Source organism: Rhodnius prolixus, unplaced genomic scaffold (assembly GCF_049639745.1).
Source record: "Rhodnius prolixus isolate KJV_2025 unplaced genomic scaffold, Rpr scaffold_13, whole genome shotgun sequence".
Classification (NCBI taxonomy): Eukaryota; Metazoa; Arthropoda; class Insecta; order Hemiptera; family Reduviidae; genus Rhodnius; species Rhodnius prolixus.
This window is the reverse complement of record NW_027411583.1, coordinates 1431667-1453524: the sequence shown is the minus strand read 5'-3', so window position 1 is coordinate 1453524 and position 21858 is coordinate 1431667. Positions and strand designations below refer to the sequence as shown.

The window sequence follows — 21858 nt, the reverse complement described above, 5'->3', positions numbered from 1 at the left end:
GAAAAATTACTAACTTTGTGATCATTTTTTGAATAGGTATGGACTAATTTCTAAGGGATGGCCTTACTACTGAACAAGTGACGCAACTGTCTCAGCAGGCATGCAAAGATCAAGTATCCTTCACTACATGTTCGGAGTAACCGAACATTTATTCAATTACTTTCTATTAGCAAATTATGCCAAACATATATGAGCAGAAATTTACTATTTGTGCTAGACTATACATACTTGCAGTACGTTTTTATATTGAAATTTTTCTTCCAGATAGTAATAACCTTAAGGTATTTTTAAGTAAGAAAAAAAAAGTAAAGTAATTGCCTATTTTTTCAGGCGAGCTTCACGTCCAACTACCAATTAGGTGTCGTGGACGGAGGCGACTAAGCAAACATACTTCAATGTAAATTTCTTTTTATTAACCATTAAATAAAATCCAAGGCCTAAGACCGGGAATCGAACCCAGTACCACAATACATCTTAGCTTTACAGGTCTCGCCTCTAACCGCTCGGCTACCGTGGCGCCCTTAAGGTATTTTTATCATCACCTTTTACATTAAACTGCGAGTTTAATTCAAAACGTGTTTCGTCAAAAAGTAGTTTGCAATTAGAGAAAAATTCGCCAGCATTTTAATTGTCCTAAACTAGAATATGACATGCAGTCAGTTTATCTTAATATCAAAAAAGATCTGATGTATTTTTAAGTCGTAGAACTATTTGAAAAACGTAAATTCTTATATGAGGAAGCAAAATATGATCAGTTCAAGTAATACATTTTATTCTATCAAATTTCTTCCAATATTTTCTTTAAACATACAAAAATCGTACTAATTTTTAAATAAAAGCATTTACATCAATCTATTAATGAATTTAATTAATCCTTGAAACCTTTAACATAAAATTACGATTATTAAGTAAACACATTTACACTATAATACAAAACAATACAAAGAACCAACCTTTTACCAAAATTAACTATACGATTCACAAACGTGTTTCAATTTTGTTTACATCATGTCTTCAGGATTAAACATTCCCTATAATTGAATAAAAGAAAAATTAATTTTACATCGTACAAAATATTAAATTTTTCTTATACGCAAACTTATTCATTGCTAGTAAAAATAGAACTATTAAACATGAGATTAAACATTTCACCTTAGCTCGGCGAAGAATGGAATCTTTACTCGCATCATAGGGATGATCTTTAGAAGGTATTTCTAAAATAGCTGGAATTGGTTGTGTATGACTATCAATACAATGTCTGATCATTTCAGCTACCTTAAAAATTTTTAAAGTTGTATTGAAAAATAAAACGTCTAAAAATCTTTAAAATTCCAGTTTACTTAACCTTACATTCTGATTTATCAGAATTATATCAATATCTTCTCGTTTTACAAATCGTTTAAAAGTATCTTCTATTTCTCCAACACTAGTATCTATGAAAATATATAAATTAGAATATGGTAATTTTTTAAAAAATGTTACCAATGAAGGAAAAAATGCACTTGCTTTTATCCACAACCATGAAATTTGGATGTCTGTTTTTATTTATTTCTCCTACACCTCCGAGCAAGAAACCTACACAGGTATCCTTCAAAAAAAAGAAAAGTAGTTCATTTATTCAAGGCATTTATTAAATAATTTCTAGAGGAATGTAGCAAAGGCTACACATCTGTTTAGAATAAAGCACAACATACGCTTGTAGAGCAATAATTCCTCACAAACTAACCTCATCACCAACAACTGCCAATAATTTTCCTTTAATTGCAGAATGAAGAGCCATTTTAAATAATTTCTTTTTAACGGTACAAACTCTTACGCCTGTTCACATCACAAAACAACCTCACAAAGTGGGCGTGTTCCCAGAGTTAACTTACTAAAACGAAAACTGATGTTTTGCCAACATATAAAGTGGATTATATTGGCATGCTTTAAAAACAAACAAACAAATCGTTACCATTAAAAGAAATTTTTATTCAAAAAACCACTTTTCTGAAATGCTACAACTAAATATGAGTCAAAGTTCCTTACTTTGTTAATAAAGGCTTCTTTTTTTTTATAATTATGCAATTAGATTATAGTTTAGAAATCTTACCATTTGTGGCACTTAAAAATTTTGTATTATTCCTTACAAAATGTTACTTTAAATTTAAAGAGGGGGCCCGCACAATTGGCTCTAAAATTGAGTTTACACCCAAATATTGTTTAATATAAAGAGAAGAATATTTGGCAGGAATTGTCTTTATACGAAATTTATTTGGTTTTAATACCAAAACGTTTGTACAGACTTTTTCAGGCTATTGCCGAACATTTTTCTTCTTAAACATCTTTCTTCTTTGTTCTTAGAGTGGATGGTTAATGAGAAATTAAGCAACTTAAACACTAATTTTTACTTGAACGTAAAGAGATAACAAAATTAATCCATTCTAATAAATAGTCTTTAACTCCTTAAAAAATATCGATCAATATAATTGATCCCTTTTAAAGTAATTTGAAATGCTTAATTATATTGTGAATATTTTATTTGTTCTAGATCTCCAATTAGGTGATGAATATAACTTGCCAAAGGTTTCATTATCCAGCTCAACATAAACTAGCCACCCACAGATTGAATGATTGAAACTAAACCTCTAGCACAGACCAACTATAAGAGAGAACTCAAAACCATTTGTACAATATTAGAAAATGATGGTCACAATACCAACATTATTAAAATAATACGAAGTACAAATAATTGTCAAAACCATTATACCACCCAGCATTTTCAACTAAGATTACTTATATCAGAAACGAGACTTGCAAACTATGTAACCTTTTTCAGAAATTGGGTCTCAAAACCACGTTTTGGATCAACAAAGAATTAAGAAACAACACACATACACATCCCGAAACAAAAACCCTAATGACAACAGCGGTATTTACAAACTAGCCCCACTTCCTGTGTGAGAACATACTCAAGGTAAAGAAGTATTTTTATAATTTAAATTCCACGTATCCAAGTGACAAATTAGTACTATATCCAAAGCGACACTTGATTACTTGGCGTAATTTTTGCATGGCATTTTAATATTAGCTAATGCGAATTCCATTGCAGACCCAATTTTCTCCTTTAAGATGGACATAGACTGATTTAGATGCTAATTTGAATTACACCAATCCGTCATTAGCTAGGTAAAAGTTATTGTTAAATCTGAAGTAGTTTTGTTTGATAGGTAGTTTCACTTAGAGCTATTACTTGGTCAATGTACTGTTGTGCATTTAAATCGTTTAGTTTCTGTTTTATAACACTAGAAGTGTTTCTGCTACGGATAGAAATGTAAGTATTAGAAATATGCAAACAGAAAGCCATTCATAAAGCTTGGATATACCAGCATATTGCATGTTCTGTGCTGATTAAAAGCTTTCCTTTAAAGATTTTACTAATTTACGCATGTTTTAAATGATTAGAATCGCATATTCATTCTTATTTTACTTATCACTAATTATTTCGCAGTCAAAATGCAACAATGTCCGTGTTTAAACTTAAATTCTCGCGCCTCCCTCGTATAAAATACATTCCCAACTTTTTAGTTCTAAAAACATATACAGAATTAAAAACTAAAATTGAACAGAAGTTTCACACAAATACTAGGTTTCAATAATTTTATTTCATAATTTTTACAAATGTTTGACAATTCATTAATATATTGGATAACACCATATAACCTCCCTTACTCAGTCTGCTCAGTCAATAAGTGTAGCGCGGCCAGAGTGCGTTAGAAGTCGAAGTCACTACAACAACCGTAGTCTGGTAATCCTACCACTTAGATAGGTGAAACTCTGAAAACGAAAGCGAATAAGAAGACCTACAAAAAGGAAAAATAAAATAAATAATACCCAGTAAGACACCATAAAATAAGAGGAACATTCAATATAATAATTATGAAGTATTTCTGTTAACGTACACTCTGGATTAAGTTTTAATGAATTTCTGCGTAATTTTGTTGACTAAAATCAAATTTATACCACATAAATTTGGACTTAATAAAAGTTGTAAGTATTACATACAATTGTTTATGTGCTTTGGGAGAATCGTTTATGTTATTGTTGTACTTCATATTATATAGCCAGTGTAAGAAAAAGTAACAAGATGACAATGGATATATATCATAAACTTTAGGGCTTAAAAAAAAAGTTAAATATATCGAAACTTTGGTATTTACATATATGTACATGATAGTGATTTCGGCACTTCAGTTGAAGTATTGGATGGGTTCGTAGATAGGTCTGATATGAAGTTACTAGTTCTGTATTTCGCTGCTAATAGTTTTTGTCTATATTAAAACAGATGAAAGGGGTATTAGTGCCAACGAGCAGGAGTAGAATGAGAATTACTTGCTGGAGCATGTGTTATGTGAACAAGGCCTTTCCCTTTTCATCGGCTTCATAAGGTATTTTGCTTATCTCTGTCACTTGTCCCTTTTTTCATATTTACTTTAATATCCACCAAGCACTCGTTACAATTAAATTAATTTTTCATACCCATATTAGTAACAAAGTGTTACGATCAAGTAAATTTAGTTATTCAGTTTTCAAGGGACATATTTATTTTCAATAAATGTTTTTACGAATCGGCAAGTGTGGTGCGCGATGAAAATCAATAATGAAAATTCATAGAAAGTTCAAATTTGTTTATTTAATAACCTACTTTCATTAAAGCATTACGATCTAGAGCTTGTATTGAAAGGTTTTTCTGTTGCCTTCTGTTCGCTTCCTTAAGCTGAACCTTTGTGATTGCCGTGGATATTACAAAGATGTCCGGACGTGGAAAGAGTAAGAATTCAGAGTTTGCGAAGTAAGGATCAAGGATAATTTTATCAATCATGGATTTTCCTAATTCTTACATTCCCTGTACGTGCTGGCGTTCCTCAAGGCTCAGTTCTCGGTCCCCTTCTATTCATTGTTATTCCACAATGCCACAAAATAGGACTGTGTACCTTTGCGAACGTAAGAGCCATAATTTTTTTTCCAAATCTTATTCATTTTGCCGCCCACTGTTCACTTCAAACTCATCTCAGTGTTGTACAGACTTCGCTTGAGAAGAATATAAAATGAATTCGGGGAAATGCAAGAACATAAAAATTCTCTATGGGTCCGCGAAATTCTCCCACTCCTTCACATAACTGTTTCTCGACTAAAGATTCACTTCTCTCTTACTAGACCGAAAAGAAAGGAACCAAACTCTACATTCAACTTCTTTGCCATTTCGGCAGAAACTATAAACTCTGTAATCAATAAGAAACTGGTATAGCTGCTACTTGTGGAGCAATCTGTACTTATGACAGAAATCATGGGGTACAACTTTTCCAATCGTCAGTGAATCCAGTCTCCCTAATCAAAAATCTTTGGGATAATAGTAAATGCTCTACGGTTGATCTTACCATTCACAATGACCCTACATATCCCTTTTATCCATTATCTAGCGAAATACTTTTTTCCCGATTTTATTATGGTTTCATTTTATTTTATAATACTTAACATGTATAATAATATTGAGGAATTACCTCATTTTATATTTTAGTAAAAATAGTATATTTAAAGAAAATTTAATAAATACATAAGTTTTGACGAGAGAAATTTATGAATGCTCCCACCAGAATTCGTTGGTGTATACTTACTTAGTGCATCCACTGAACTAAATTTATTTCTGGTTACTGTACATATTGTAATTTGGAGCATCTTTATTATTTCGTTGTAAATGCTGTTTTGTTTCAGTAATACATACCTATACATTTATTTTTGACTTCAATAAGAGTAATGCTTCAACAGCTGAAAAAAACAAAATTTAGTTTGGGAATTCTTCTTTGCTTACTTTAATTACAGCTGGCTTTGATTGAATATTGGACACATTTAAAAAATAAATAGATGTAAAACGCTATATTGAATAATCTAAAAGATGGGTTGAGACGCTTGGTTCCAGAAAGGATTGCGAAGTCTTCCTGTGGTAACGGTAAGACAAAATTAATAGTAAAACTCAAATTTACGGTATCGAGCTGAATGAAGTTTTTAATAAATAGTAAGTGATATTGTCATCCGATAAAAGTTTGACAGCAGTTTAACTATGAAGTCACCATTGAGCCAATCTATTATCGCCTTCAATGTGTTTTCATATTAGCATAAAGTAATTGCAGAAGATTGAAGTCTTATTGTTGATTGATGGATACAATGGATTAGCGTGGCTGAGGAACAACGTTTGATTTGTTGACAACCTTTTACTCCACATCTTCAACTTATAAAAATCGTAAGTTTTTATTGATTTACTTATGAAAATTTTAGTTACGTTACTTGTAAATAGTGAAATATCAATACATCTTATGGAGATTTATTAAGAATTTTCCTCACTTGTTGTACCAATATTATTGTCCTATAATTATTAAAATAGTTTCATAAAATTGGTTGGTTCTATTGTACATAGCTTGTGAAGAGAGTGGTATTTAAAAATATATTATTTTGGTATTTGCTCTATTTAAATCAAAGAATAAATCAGAAATTGAAGTCCTTATATTTAAACTAAAGAAATTGGGCGACCTTATTAGAAATTCTATAATTTCTGTTCTTAATTTAAAATTAGGAATTGAACAAAAATAGGCGTAATAAGGTCATCCCAATGCTATCTAGCGGCTATAGCTTAAGCTAAGTTGCAATTACATAGGAACTAATTCCAGTAACCACCGCTAGGTAGCATGAACATGTACTTTGACACTATTAAATTAAAATAACCTAACGAAACAACTATCTGGTACGGCAGTGGGTTGAAGAGGTTATTCGGTTTTAACCAATTATTATTCTCTTTATCATGTAGCAACAGTAATAATTTGTTTATTTATTAAATGTTCTTCACCCACGTTGATAAGTCAGTATTTTAAAAAGAAGTTTTCCTCTAAAAAAATTTCCATGTTCAAAACTCTGTTTAGTTCATAATTTGATGTTTTCAAGTTGATGCTGCTGAGTGAGAACTTTACATACCTTAGAAAACTGGTTGTATTATCTATTTGCATTAAGCGATAACTTCTTAGGAAATTAAAACACTTGTTTTACTGCATTAAGGACAACTTGCAGGTAAGCAACATTTTTTGTGTATACTTTTATTTTTAATTAAGAGTTGTGTTTAGAAATGTTTATGAAATTTATGTTTCCAAGACAGTAGATAGTAGATGCATTTTTAGTGTAGGTACGCATGTAATTTTAAAAAGTTGATTTTAGTCATCATTATTTTGTTTCATAAAAATGTTTCAGCGGTCATAAGTAGGTAGATTTAGTTCGTAAGATGTTAATAACTTTTGGTCGTTTTTATTACTGTAAAAGTAAATTGCTAATTACGATTATGTATTTGGGAATTATGAACTTCCACGTAAATATTCACATTTCTCTCTATTAAAGGACAGAGTAATCTCCAGTATAAATTAATAATGTAAAGTTTAGTAACGTCCTAGAATTATAGTCCTTGGATTTTGCAAGGTTCGCACCAGTAGTTTTAAATTCTAACTTATTGAAATTTGATTTTTTTCTAAATATTTGTAAATTACAATGAAAACAATTATATAAATAATAATACTTTATATAATTTTTAATTTTGTTTTCAGCGTTCTTTCCACATTCTGAACTAGTTCAATTAAAACAAATGGCTGGGTTGATGACATTTTATCCAGTGTAACACATTTTAACTCCTGTAGCAACAGTAAGTACATGTTTTCAGCTTACAGCATGTTGTTTCTCAGTTGAGATATTGTGTCGTATTATCTAAAGATAAATAATAAAGTATACAGTAATAGATTAGATACCTAGTAAGTGCAATGATTTGCCTAAATTCAAACTATCCAGAAGGTACATGAACTTAGATTTACGAGCACCTTCTTTTATAAAAAAAAGTGCATGTGCCTACACTTTTAATGATTCTCTATCATCTTGGGGCTTTTTAGTGATCAAATTGGTTTACTGAAGTCAATTATTCAGTCATAAACATTAGTGTTGTACGGATTGCACATTCAAAATATTTAATTGTATAATTTGATTGCTCTTTTTACTTCTTCTAAACTGAACTTTTTGCAACTATTAAGTCAACTATCTCAAATAGGCTGATGGGGCGTGTTGTCTTCTGCTATTATAACCCTAACTATTATTATTTTGAAGGATCCTTCTATACTTATTAATTCGCATACATTCTATTTTGATAATAACCTAAACTAGATTCTCTAACTGTCGAACTGTTCTTCAGGTATTCTTATCTATTATTCACTACGTTCAGAGGAGTACTACATAAACTAAAACTTTTTTCATATAAATTTCTATGTTTGTAGCTGAAAAAAAGTTTTAATTTGATTGAAATTATGTTATATTTTCCAATTAAAGAACAACTATTTCTATTCTGTATTAAAAAAAAAAATTAGAATATTAGTTAGTAGCATGTTTGTTGTAGTATTATTCGATCAGAGTAATCATTTTGATAAATATTATGTATGTTTTTTGAAAATATATTTCATTTTCTTTGAAAGAAAGGGTTAGGTTCTTTAAAAATTGATTTAAACTTTCATATCAATGCTTTAGTTTTATTGCTGTCATATTTATTTAATTTTTAAGAATACATAATCAACTATTATAATTTTTTTTTCTAGGTTCTTAATTCAGGCTAAACTCAGTAAAAGCTAATTATATTAAGTACATGAATATTGTTGATTGTACATAATGTTGATTTTCAGATGAAATACCTCTGATACTGGAGTACTGCCTGCAAAACTGTTCATCAATAGAAGCCCAAGTGAAATGATCTATCTTAGTAATAGATTTAGATACCTAGTAAAGTAAGTGCAATGATTTGCCTAAATTCAAACTATCCAGAAGGTACATGAACTTAGATTTACATTAAATAAATAAAAAAAAGTGCATGTGCCTACACTTCTAACGATTCTCTATCATCTTAGGGCTTTGTAGTGATCAAATTGGTTTACTGAAGTGAATTATTCAGTAATAAACATTAGTGTTGTACGACTTGCACATTCAAAATATTTATATAATTTGGTTGGTATTTTTTACTTTTTCAAAACTGAACTTTTTGCAACTATTAAGTCAAGTATCTCAAATAGGCAGAAGGAGCTTGTCCTCCGCAATTAAAACCCATTTCATTATTGTGAAGGATCCTTCTATATTTCCAGCTGGTACGATCTTATTTATATCCATTCTATTTTGATAATAAACTAAACTAGATTCTCTAATTGAGGAACTGTTCTTCAAGTATTCTTATCTATTATTTACTACGTTCAGAGTAATACTTCATAAACTAAATCTTTTTTCATATAAATTTTTATGTTTGTAGCTGAAAAAAAGTTTTAATTTTTTTTGAAGAAGGTTTTAATTTGATTGAGATTCTGTTATATTTAACAATCACAGAACTATTTCTATTCTGTATAAAAAATAATTAAAAAATTAGAATATTAGTAGCATGTTTGTTGTTGTATTGTTCAGAGTAATTTTTGTTTATAATAAGCATGTTTTTTGAAAATATATTTCATTTTCTTTGAAAGAAAGGATTAGGTTTTTTAAAAATTGATTTAAACTTTGACATCAATGCTCTAGTTTTATTGCAGTCACATTTATTTAACTTTTATGAATACATAATCAATTATTATAATTTTTTTTTCTAGGTTCTTAATTCAAGCTAAACTCAGTATAAACTAATTATTTTAAGTACATAAATATTGTTGATTGTACATAATGTTGATTTTCAGATGAAATAACTCTGGATACTGGAGTACGGCCTGCAAAACTGTTCATCAATAGAAGCCCAAGTGAAATAGACGTAAATCATCTATCCTAGAAATTTTTTGTGAAGAATCAATGAATAAAACAAGTATTATTTAGTTACTATTCGTAATATGCACGTTCATTTCACAATGATAGAATTTTTTACTTCAAGTTGCATGTTGTTTGTTTTTAATAAAATGTTTAATTTGTTTGCTGCATAAAAAAAAAATTATGAATTAAAAAAGAATCTTTATTTATTCTCCTTTTTATCTCAGAAAAAAAGGAAAGTTTAAAAAACTTTGATAGCAAACAAACAACTGAATGAAAGAAATAATTTCCAAAAATAAAAATAAACTTTTAAAGATGTTTTATTAACATGATTGTATCGATTTATTGCTAAAAAGCGTTTAATTTAAAAGAAAAAAAATACAAAGGAAAACCTGAAAAAATTTTAGAAATAGCTGCGAGAGTGGAAGGAATAAAAAAGAAAACCTTTGAAATAAGTTAAAAAACCATTGGAAAAAGTGGAAATAGTGTTGTAATTTTACAGTAATGCTGCTGTTTCTGCATTTGATAGTTAATATTAAAAGCAACCCTAGATTGTGTATGTAGGGTCAATCTGTTTTGATATACAAGTAACAAAAGCCATTTAAAAAAATAAGAAAAATTAGTTTCAAAAATGGCCACAAGGTATCAGCACTTACTAGAAATGTCATCTATATAAACACATTTTAGTTTACTTATTTGCCGTCAGGTAGCACTAATACTGTGCATATACAACTGTCAAGATTTCACTTCAGTACGACTTGAGCGTTGAAGGGGGATAGGTCGCTCTGTCGCTCGTCACCCGTCACCTTAAACTTATCTACTCTAGACTAACACATCATCAAATATGATTAAGGTATTATTATTATGTCTGTCTAGTCTAAAAATCACTATCATGAACATCCATTAAGAATTATAAAAAAAAAATATTCAAAACATTAAATATGAAATAGGTAGCATGATGACATATGCCTGTCTAGTCAAAAATATGAATTATACCAGAGTATTATCGCCCCACCCTCCCACCCTGCAAAAATCACTTCGCTATATAGTCTGGCGGTACTATTTTACATTCGACAAGGAAGGAACATTTTATGCATTTTTCTCAGCATTAAACAATTTATTTTAGCTTACTTCCGGTGTCAGTAATTAACACATACTTAATGCCATCTAACTATAATAATTTCTAATTAAAAAATAGCTCGAGCTACAAAATAATTAATAAAAACCATGGAGTTAATAACGAATGAACTGTAGTTTGTACTGTCACTCCTGGAAGCTGAACAATCACTATTTTAATGATTAGATTTCTCTTTCTAGACTTTAGAGGCCTTTTTTAACTAGGTACCTACCTTTTTTGTTTTCCTTTTTCGTATTTTTTTTTATTATTTTTAATTTCTTATTCATTAAGAGATTAAAAGGAAAAATAAATACAATATTATTAATTTACAATTTTTTTTTATTTTAAATAATTTATAAACTTATAAATAAGTTACATAAGTTATAAACAATAAGTTTAATAAAATCTTTACAGAGTTTGGGAAAACTTCAATTGACTAGTGACTCACGAGACTTATATAGGACATCCCTTCACTCAAATTTAACCGTGTTGGTGACCCTCAAGACTTAAATAGGACCTTCTTTCACTCACAGTTTTTCGTGTTAATGACTTAAACAGGGCCTCTGTATAGTAACTACACACTTGTTTAATTAACTGATTCCTAAACAAATCTGTAGGTATATTAAAACTGTCCGGTAGGACAGTTGTATAAGGGTTGACCATCAAAAACTGCACGAAAAAGTGTAACGTTGAAAAACACCCAAATTTGACAATTTTTTTCTATTTTTCTATAAAAGATAAAATTCCCAAATTTTCTTTATAATATAGGGCAAATCCTCCTTTATAACTGTAATTTTTTTGCAACCACCCAGATCTAATAGGTTTCGAGAAAAAAGTTGCCGAAAATGAGCAAAAACGGCTTTTTCAAAAAATGTTCTTGTTCTTGTTCTTCTTCTTCTTCTTGTTGTTGTTGTTGTTGTTGTTGTTGTTCTTGTTACCTTTTTTGTAAACAACGTAGCGCCTAAACGCGTGAACCGATTTTCATGAATGAGGTGTCGTTCGATTCGGAATTTTATGTAGATGTGCCTTTTGGGGGTCTCGGCCCTGTACATCAAATGGGAGAGGAGTTAGCCCCCTTTATGTAAGGCCCCCTCCAAAATTATTATTACTAATTACTCTGTAAATCTTGGCCCGATTTTGATAAAATTTGGTAGGATGATAGGGTTAGGGCTCCCCTACGTAACAATAAAGCGACGATCTGCTCTTACACTTGTTAAGGGGAAGTATAGCAATCGTTTCAAATTATCGACACGTGAACCGATTTTCATGAATGAAGTGTCATTCGAATCGAAATTTTGTACAGATTTGCACTTTAAAAGTCTCGACGCCGTGCCTCATAAGGAGGGGAGTTTGCCCCACCCAAATAAGGCCCTTTCTAAAACTATTATTACCAATATTTCTACAAAGCTTAGTCCGATTTTGATAAAATTTAGCACGAAGAAGTGATTAAAGCTCCTCTACGTGGCTGTGAGGTGCCATCATGCTCTTACACCTACTAAGAGGATGTACTGCGATCGTTAAAATTATCAATGAGTGAACCGATTTACATCAATGAATTGTCGTTCGATTCAAAATCTTTGCCTTTTAGGGAGAAGTACTGTAATCACAGTTTATTTTTCTTGCTCTTCTTAAAAGGAAGTACTGAAATCGCAGTTTAATTTTGCTATTTACGTACAAATACCTTCCTATTTTATTCAAAACGCTTTCTCAAAAAAATGGTTATTGAGGATGGTTTGGGGACCGCAACTATAATCATTCTTTAAAAAGATCTCTCCAGTGGTAGTTACGGTTCCGATTTAACACCTTATCAGGTTATAATGATAGAATAGCTTATTCCAAATTTTAAAAAATCTGTAAAGCAGACGTAACTTTGCAAATAGACAAAAAGGAAAATCTATCCAAAAGGTACAAAAATCTCCTTAACAAAAACTTACAGTTTTAAAAGTTAAGTATAAGGGTTGATTAAACGCCAAAAGGTACACAAATCAGCAGTTCCCAACATTTCATTAATACTTCATTGATATAATTTAAGTAATTTTACTGCATTAACTTTTCCTTCACATTTTTTAGAATTTATTAGATGTCACAGACCCTTATGCTGGCCAGTTCATTCATAATATTTTTTTATTATAATTATGATAAAATGAGTGATGAATTATTCTGAGTAGTCACATATACATGCATGTTAAAGTAGAAAAAAACAAAGTTAGAGTCGGCCACTTTTTAAATTTCAATCACGGAGGATTCAAAACAATATTTCAGTCTTAAATTCGTCTTACCGAAATATTCGTGAGCACAAATAACATACAGTTAATAACAAGTAGATTATTCAACAATATTTACTCATTTCTCAATTGTAATTTAATTTAGTCCCCCTAATTTTACTTATGGTAAAATACTGGAATAATTAGCTGTCCTAAAAATATGCATATCTTTATTTTCTTTATTTTATATTACATATATATAACATTGTGGGAAGAACACCTAGATTGAGAATGTAATTGAAGAAAACTATATTATTTGCGATAAAGCCAGATTATTTATTACTTATTATTACAAACGTTTGACTACAACATAAAATAACAATTACTTTAATCGAAGAATGAACTTAAACCAATGATTTTTATTTAAAAATAAAAATAAATGCATAAAATCATTGATGTAAAAAAAGTTTATGAATTTTTTAGCCTCTTATTTTTTTTATATTTTTTATAACGTTTTCTTTTTCACCTGTGATTAATAGTTTGATTATTATAGATAAATAGATATTACAGTCAATCTAAGTTAAATGGTGTGCTACTTGAGTAAATATTTTGTAGACGAAAATGGCCAGCATAAGGGTCTGTGACATCTAATAAATTCTAAAAAATGTGAAGGAAAAGTTAATGCAGTAAAATTACTTAAATTATATCAATGAAGTATTAATGAAATGTTGGGAACTGCTGATTTGTGTACCTTTTGGCGTTTAATCAACCCTTATACTTAACTTTTAAAACTGTAAGTTTTTGTTAAGGATTTTCTTAGATCGATGATTTAAGTTTCTCCACCTAGTCTTCTATTGATGAACGGTTTTGCAGGCAGTAATGTAATATCAGCAATGTTTAATCTGAAAATCCAAAAAGGTTAATTAAATTACAGTGCATTTTGAATTTTACCTTGAATTAAGAAACTAACTAACGTCTATAACAATTGATAAACCTTATCATTCAATAAATGAGAAAAAAAAAAAAAAAACTACAAAATTTATCATTGTAATGAAGTTAATATTTAACTAAACATTGTGATTTAAATTTACTGAGCTAAATAATGAAAGTTCTACTTACATTAAACAGATATATTTTGTAGTTACATGATACACGGCCAATGGCAAAATGTACATGTAGTGGATGCACTAATGAGCTACACTAACCAATTCTGTTAAGAGCATTCACGAATTTCTCTCGTCACAACTTACGTATTGAATTTTTCATTAAATATACAATTTTTCCTTAAACATAATAATGAAGAAATTCTTCAATATTATACATGTTAGGTATTATAAAATGTAAGTAATGTAATCTTTTAAACAGATAAATAAGAGTGCGATACAAACATGCAAATTACCTATACCTAAATAATACATTTTTGAAGCAATTGATTCATAACCAAAGTTGTTTGTACATACTCATTTGATCGATGTTTTCTCAACGTCTTTTTCATTTCCACTTCAGTTGTTGGACAGTTTTACAGTTATTGGCTCACAGTATTGGTTATTTTCAATCTGAAAATCATTTAATGAAATAAACAGTTTATAGATTTCATCTTGAATTAAAGAGCATTCTATTCAATGATACTGCAAATTAAAATGCAACTATTTGTTTAAGATAAATTTGTATCTTTCAGGAATTTAAGAAATGAATAAAATATGAATGCTAAAATTTTAGTTTAAATCTTTTAAACAGATCAATCTTTTAGAACGTATTCGTAGCATTGTAAAACATTAAATTATTTTAACAAGAATTATTCCTACGTTGCAATTTAACGTTGTACTAAACTTGTTTTAGTCAAGTTACACTCTGCCATAAATTTAAATCATTAGTTTATCAAGTTTTCCAACCAAACGATTTCTCAAGTTCAACTTTGTTCAATGTTATTTATTTAATTCTTAAAAGCTAAAGAAACACTTTTAATATCTATAACTACTGATGAATTATTATTCATAAAATTAAATAAATGTGACTGTAACTTAACTAAAACAATTCTATGCACATAACAATAATTTTGCAAAGAAAGGATTTCGCTAGATAGAGTATAAACGATTTTGAGTTCATTATGAATGGTAAGACCAATGCGAACCGAAGAGCATTTACTTTTTTTTTTGAAGATTTGTGAATGAAGAGACTGAATTCGTGGACAATTGGAAAGATTGTATCTCATGATTACTGTCAAAGTACGGATTGCTCCATACCAGCTGCTATAGCAGTTTTTCATTACAGTGAGTTTTTAGTTTTTATCAATTTTTCAAGAGAAATGTTTTAATACATGCTCTCATCTCACACGAAACTTGACGATTCGTAAAAACATTTATCGAAAACAAATACTTCTGTTGAAAACTGAATAACATTCTACTTGATCATAACACCTTGTAATTATTACGGGTAAGAAAAAGTAATTGAATTGTAACGAGTGCTTGGTGGATATTAAAGTAAAGGTGAAAAATTAAAGGGCAAAGTGACAAAGATAAGCAAAATACCTTATGAAGCCAATACAAAAGGAAAGGTCTCCTTCACACAACACTTGCTCCAGCAAGTACTCATTCTACTCCTGCTTGTAGACACTACTAACCACTTCATTCTTGTTACGAAATAGTCCATTACCAGCAAAACACTGAGCTAGCAAGTTCTTATCAGTCCTATCTACGAAGCCATTTCATTTTTCATCATTTTAATTGCTGAAATCACCATCATGAATAAATACCAAAGTTTCGATATCTTTCACACCTTTTACAAGCCCTAAAATTTATTATATATACTCATTATCACTTATTTTTTACACTGGCTATATTATATGAAGCACAAAAATAACAAATACATGAAACGATTCTCCCAAAGTACATAAACAATTATATGTAATACGTACGTAGGTTACTTATTATCATTAAATAAGATTGCTTTTTTTTAAATCTATATCTGTTGATTTAATGACTCCTCAGTTATACTGATAATGAATATAAGTAACTAATTTCAAAAAAGATCATACGTAATTCTTATCGAAAAACTAAATGAATGAGGTTGAAATAAACCGAATTGACATAAATTTTTAATAACTTTACTTTTTTTTTGTCCATTAAATCTACTTAACTCTTCAAAAATACTTTACATATTTTACTGTCAAATAAAAAATTAAATTTTCTTCAAGTTCACTTCAACTTCAACCAATCTCATACAAAAGTGGAAAAATCACTTATTCCGATCAAAGGAAAAGATTATTCTTAATTAAAAAGGGTTCAGTTTATAATATTTTGAACGAATAAAAGATAGCAATCTTTTAGCAGCTGCTAAATGTAATAATTTTAACTAAATTCATACCTTGTGTAAGACTGCAGTAATCAGTGCATTTTTTTTAAGCAGAAGTAAATCTTTTATCAAGAAGTTCAAGTACGTAGTAACCAAACTAAACCACTCTGTATTCAATTTTTTCAAAAAAGTTTTATTTGGGTCACAATGGTTAAGTACTTCCACTGCATTTCTGTTCCCATCACGCACATCGTTTTATATACACTTGCCGGCTGGCTAAGCAAGGAAGGCTACAATCATGTTATATAAAATGTTAATAAATTGTAAATTTTTTTGTAAAAATAATAAAATAAAAATGAGTGAATCTAAGTTCTCATAAAAGGGTTCTGATCACATACTGAATTTGTAAGGCTTTTAAAATTCTAAAATTAAAGTTGTATTTCATAAGTGGGGGGGGGGGGTGCGAAACGTTATGACTAAAGCTGTCCCAGAAGAGAATTTGATTGATGTATTCTATCCACTAGCTGCAAAAACGCATCCACTAGCGCATATAGCACTTGATAGCTTCAAGCCGGTTAAAAAATGTTAGTTCTCTGTAATATCTAAATAACTTCAGTATTGATTAATTTCATTTTAATTTGCCTTAATCTTTTGAGTGGAATAAGTTTTTTAAAAACAGGGATTTGAATCAACTCGTTCCACCATTGGATCCGTTTCAGTTCCGCTCAAATAGCCCATCAGTAGTTTTAATTTTATAATTAGGGAAGAGAGCACTGTATTGTATCGATCTAAACAAAAACTAAGTTTTCTAAGTTGCATTCATTTTAGGATGTAGAATTTTCTGACTAGATCATTGAGTGTTCATAGATACTTACGTGTATTCATCTTAACCCGACTGTGTGATTTAAATAACATTATATACACTGTAGCCATTAGTAAAGATAAACTGGAGCCATCCGGGATCGCTATTCATACCACTCTCAACCAATGTTATAGAGCAATGCTACTTCAACAAATCTGAAAATCAACCATAATAAATTAAAAATGATGTTAAAAAAAAATGCTTAAGTCATAAAAATGTATTAGATTAGTTTGACAGTACATATTAGTTAACCCATAAAGATAAAACAATTCTGAAATACTATTGGATTGGTTGACAAAATTCGAATGCAAAGATTGAAAATTACTTTTTATTAATTCATAAATTTGTATTTTTGAAAGAAAAAGGGGCTGTAATATGTAAATTAACTTCATTGAACAGGTAACCAATTCAATAACAGTATATTACTGTGGAAACCATTTTATGCACTATGTTTTTAATTTAAGCAAATATTTGCAATGAAATCATTATTAAACTTTAAAAAATTAACAAGATTATTGCCATAAATTATTGCCAAAATATGTCGGAATTATTATACAACTCGGTTGTGAATTTATTAAAGTGCCCGCATTGTAATAATAAATTAAATACACCAGTAAGTGTTTGCGGAAACGGTCATGCAACATGTAAACTATGTTCGCAGAAGATGATCTCATGTGCAAGATGTGCAGGATTATTTGTAAATAGTCACCATACATTAATAAATTCAATATTGGAAGCAACAAGAAAACAACAGAATTATTTAGATAAATTAATGCAAGCTTTAGAATGTCCTGTTTGTTATAATCAAATGCGCCAATCTGAAATTTGTGGAAATGGACATGGTGTATGTAAATCATGTGCAACTTTAACCCAACATTGCCCTCTTTGCAGGGCACCGTATATTTACAATTATTCATCATTGATAAACTCCTTATTATTGTTGTTGAGAAAAAAGATACCTTGTAAATATTGGCCTGAATGTAAAACATACTGCTTTTATATAGAACTGAAAGAACACGAAGCCCATTGTAAAATAACATTGTTCAGTTGTCAGGTGGAACATTGTGATTGGAAAGGACTTGCATCAAATATTGTACATCATGTAAATATTCACCATCGAGAGGTTGTACTGCCAAAAGATAATTCATTTAGTTTCTGTCGTATTTTAGGACCAAAAACCCATATGTTTACAACTAAAGACAAAGCATATTGGTTATTATATCATAATACTACAGATGGATTAAAACTGGGCCTACAAAGTCATGACATCCATTGTAATGATACTGCAATTTTAACAATAATAACTGAACAACAAGAAATAAAATTAACGAGTAATATTTTTAATTTGAGAGAAAATTTACAAACATCAGTATCATTTGGCAATTGTCTGCATATACCAAATGAAGTAGCAGCTAAATTTCATAGAGGTCAGCATTGTGCGTGTAATATTAAAATATTAAAACAAAATTCTGGTCAAAAATCATATGTTCATCACATTATGGCAATGTTTTTTGTACTCAATGTGATCATATTTTGTACTAGAGCTGCCAAATAAACTATTTGGATAAAAAGTAGTTTCATTTTACGTTTTTGCACAATTGGCACTTTTAAATCTTTTTGCAGGCCTGTGCTATCAATAGGTGCAAAGTTGTGCTCTGAGTTAAAAAAAAAAATAGCCGGGCTCAACCCTATTAGACACTAAACAAACAAAAAAAATCCCTTCATTAGTCTAAATTTAACTCCATTATATCTATGGTAGAGGTAAAATTCTCGTTACACATTTTAACGAAGACGCTGATTAAGCTTGGCGCGGGCCTAAAATCTCTACGCCCAACCCTACCAAAAACGTGAATGTATTTATTATCCAACCTAGGCATTGAAAAAGAATGTTTAAAAAAAAATAAATAGGAATTTCCAGTAAAACTAGAAAAGATATTCCCTTTTTTTACTGAACTTCTAAATCCAAAACTAGCCGACATAATGTGTATGATCCAGCTCTGGCAAAAGAATTGAAGTTTAGTGGTAGAAAATAAAGAAATTCTAGAAAAACTAGAGTGGATTTATCGTTTTTACCATTTTTCACAAAAATTCCATGTAAATTGCAATTAGAGAAAGAAGTGGGTTCGCTTTAGATTTTCTAAATTGATTATTGCAATATACACATGATTTTCAATTCAGTTATCATATGTAAAATTTACTTAAGTCAATATGTTTTCGGAAATAATACGTAGTGATAGTGCAACCAGTTTCATACTCGGTGTTAAACATTCAAATGATAAAAATTGTAGTAATTCAAGTACTTAAGAGTTGATTCTTTTTTGTTTTAATTTAAAAATAAAACTAAAAATAAGAATAACAAAAAAAATGACATTTGTTGATAAATTTCAAAAATATCCGCAACTTCGTGTTAAAGAGAATTTTAAAAGAGTACGGAGCAGCCAAACTGAAGCTGAAAGTAAAGTAGAAGTCAGAAAGGATAAAGGAATTGAAGTGAGATTAGGTAGGCATCATAATAAATTAATTGCGACAAAAGAATCTGAAGGAACACAAACGGAAAGTTTCAAAAAAGATAAAAAAAGGTTTTTTTATATAATTCTATTATTTTTGATGATCATCGTCAATGTTTATTTAACCATCTTGAGTATGGACTTGTTTCCAACAATGGACGTCAATGAGAACATAAAACCATCAATATTTACAAATGCATTTAACCATGTATTGAATACTCTACATGGTTTCCATGGAATCATGACTGGTTGATATTTTACATATTACTTGATGAAAAAATATGCTTATTTTGATTAAAATAAATAAAATACTGCTTGATTTGTTGTATTTTTAGATATGTATTCTATTTTTAATAAAAATTTAGATATTATAAAAAAGTAATAGATATTTTAAAATAGATAAGTAGATATTAAGAGAATAAAATCATCTTTAAATAGATATTTTAGGGCCCAAGAGTTACAGCTATTCTCTGACAAGATTTTGAAACTAAATCCTTTAATCATTGCGGTCCTTATTTTATCAATAAAGGAATGTTACATTCATTCTAAAAATATTGTTTTTAAAGAAAACATCAGCTATTCTTTTAAATTTCTTACTAAATCGAAAGACATTTTTTTAATTTTATCTTTTCGAATATATGGATAACATTTTTAAATACTATAAGTTTCATGCTAAAAGGTCTATTGTTTAATTTTTTTCTTCCTTAGTTTTACTGGAATTCCCTTTCTTTCTGTTTTTAACGCTGCGTTTGATTGCCAAGCATGCAATATTCACATTAGGTCGGCTAGTATTGGATTCAGAGATTCAGAAAAATGGGAAAAATACAAAATCTTGCGTGGTTTTAATTTTCCCAATTTTCCTGCTGTGTTCTTTTGAAAAATTTAATAACAAAATTATTAAATACAATCTAATTTATTCCTTATTCTCACAAGTCAGTCACTTAAAAGTGCAGTAACAATTAATCTAATTTTTCACGTTTTTTGAAAACTTACTTTAGAGAAGAAAATACTAGAAAACCTACAAGCAAATAAATGGTTACAGAATAATCTAAGTTTTTCTTTTAGTGTTATAAGTGAAATGTTAAAAGCCATATCTGGGTTGGAATGGAATTATTTACATTAAAATAAATCATCATTTAAAATAATAAATCATATTTATATTTATTATTAAAATTATTTATATTAACAACCAATCAAGTTGATCAATCAATTGGAATATTCCGATTAAATATTAATACATTTTTAATTGTGAGTTATGCAATTTTTAATCTACTTACGTGTGCACCGTATTGTAGGGTCTTACTACTACAAGTAAACTGAACCAGAAGGTTAAATTAAATATTAACTTAGCCGAAGAATACCGATTCTTGCCGACTACATTGGGAGATGTAGTTGATTGAAACAGATCATGGAAGGTAACAGTCGGCCCCATGGGTTCTGACCCATGTAAAATCTTAGTGTTAGTGAGGTAATTCCGAGAAAAGTAGTCACTAACACAAAGATATTACATGGGTCAGAACCCCGGCTGCCTTAAGCCGGCTGTTACCTTCCGCTATCTGTTTCACATACAACTACACGAATGTAGTCGGCCATTCTCGGTAATCTTCGGAACGGTTAATATTTAATTTGACCTGGTTTAGTTTACTAGTTGGTGGCAGAGGTTATATTCGTTGTTTACATTAATTATAGTGATTTGAATTAATATTTCTGAATTATTTAACAACCTGAAAAAAAATTGATGTACTGACGCCTATCATTTAAGGTACTAAAAATTATTATTATTAAAAGAAATGTGTTTCAGAAAAGAATTATTTTAATTTCCCTCTCAACGTTTGCATTGCCGGCAACACCACAAAATTGTGGTCTATCTCTAAAAATAATCTTCCAAAAGCCTGAAAATTCGCCACATTTTGCTCCATTTGAGGTGTTTCTAAGTTGTTATATCGCATTCTGCGGATGGTAATATTCTCATGATTCTTTGCTGATTTTTACTGCCTTAATTTGCTTAATGTAATCCCATTTCTTGGCTGACAGTTAATTGATTTTTGTCTATTA

The 21858-nt window shown here is 29.5% G+C and overlaps 2 protein-coding genes and 2 long non-coding RNA genes across 16 annotated transcripts in view; 2 read left to right on the top strand and 2 right to left on the bottom strand.

The window, feature by feature from the left end:
* Nucleotides 1-5925, top strand: part of LOC141447904 (D-ribitol-5-phosphate cytidylyltransferase-like) — a 160162-nt gene extending 154237 nt beyond the window's left edge. For 9 of the 11 annotated variants that reach the window (XM_074115840.1, XM_074115841.1, XM_074115842.1 and 6 more), the window contains one exon: nucleotides 37-939. The gene's annotated coding sequence lies outside the window, so the exon portion shown is untranslated. Of the gene's footprint in view, nucleotides 1-36; nucleotides 940-2530; nucleotides 4030-4324; nucleotides 4428-5751 lie in introns of those variants that run through there. The other 2 variants (XM_074115833.1, XM_074115832.1) reach the window with 2 other exon arrangements.
* On the bottom strand, nucleotides 756-1867 carry Vha14-1 (V-type proton ATPase subunit Vha14-1). The gene is made up of 5 exons (XM_074115846.1): nucleotides 1727-1867; nucleotides 1507-1588; nucleotides 1351-1433; nucleotides 1153-1275; nucleotides 756-1031 (listed from the first exon to the last, which is right to left on the bottom strand). The coding sequence occupies exons 1-5, from the start codon at nucleotides 1778-1780 to the stop codon at nucleotides 1002-1004; spliced, it is 372 nt and encodes a 123-aa protein (XP_073971947.1). The 5' UTR covers nucleotides 1781-1867; the 3' UTR covers nucleotides 756-1001.
* Nucleotides 5926-6286: 361 nt separating the features above from the next.
* LOC141447912 (uncharacterized) lies at nucleotides 6287-11557 on the top strand. Of its 2 annotated transcripts, XR_012454670.1 has the most exons (5): nucleotides 6287-6889; nucleotides 6973-7095; nucleotides 7620-7714; nucleotides 8733-8834; nucleotides 9759-11557. It is a non-coding gene; the product is annotated as an uncharacterized lncRNA (long non-coding RNA). The 2 variants fall into 2 exon arrangements; XR_012454669.1 differs by having other exon boundaries at nucleotides 6289-7095.
* A 2396-nt stretch (nucleotides 11558-13953) lies between these two features.
* Nucleotides 13954-21342, bottom strand: LOC141447913 (uncharacterized). 2 transcript variants are annotated; one of them, XR_012454672.1, is made up of 7 exons: nucleotides 21081-21342; nucleotides 17310-17451; nucleotides 16507-16724; nucleotides 15672-15930; nucleotides 14604-14699; nucleotides 14263-14426; nucleotides 13954-14045 (listed from the first exon to the last, which is right to left on the bottom strand). It is a non-coding gene; the product is annotated as an uncharacterized lncRNA (long non-coding RNA). The 2 variants fall into 2 exon arrangements; XR_012454671.1 differs by having other exon boundaries at nucleotides 15672-15869; nucleotides 21081-21338.
* Nucleotides 21343-21858: the final 516 nt, after the last annotated feature.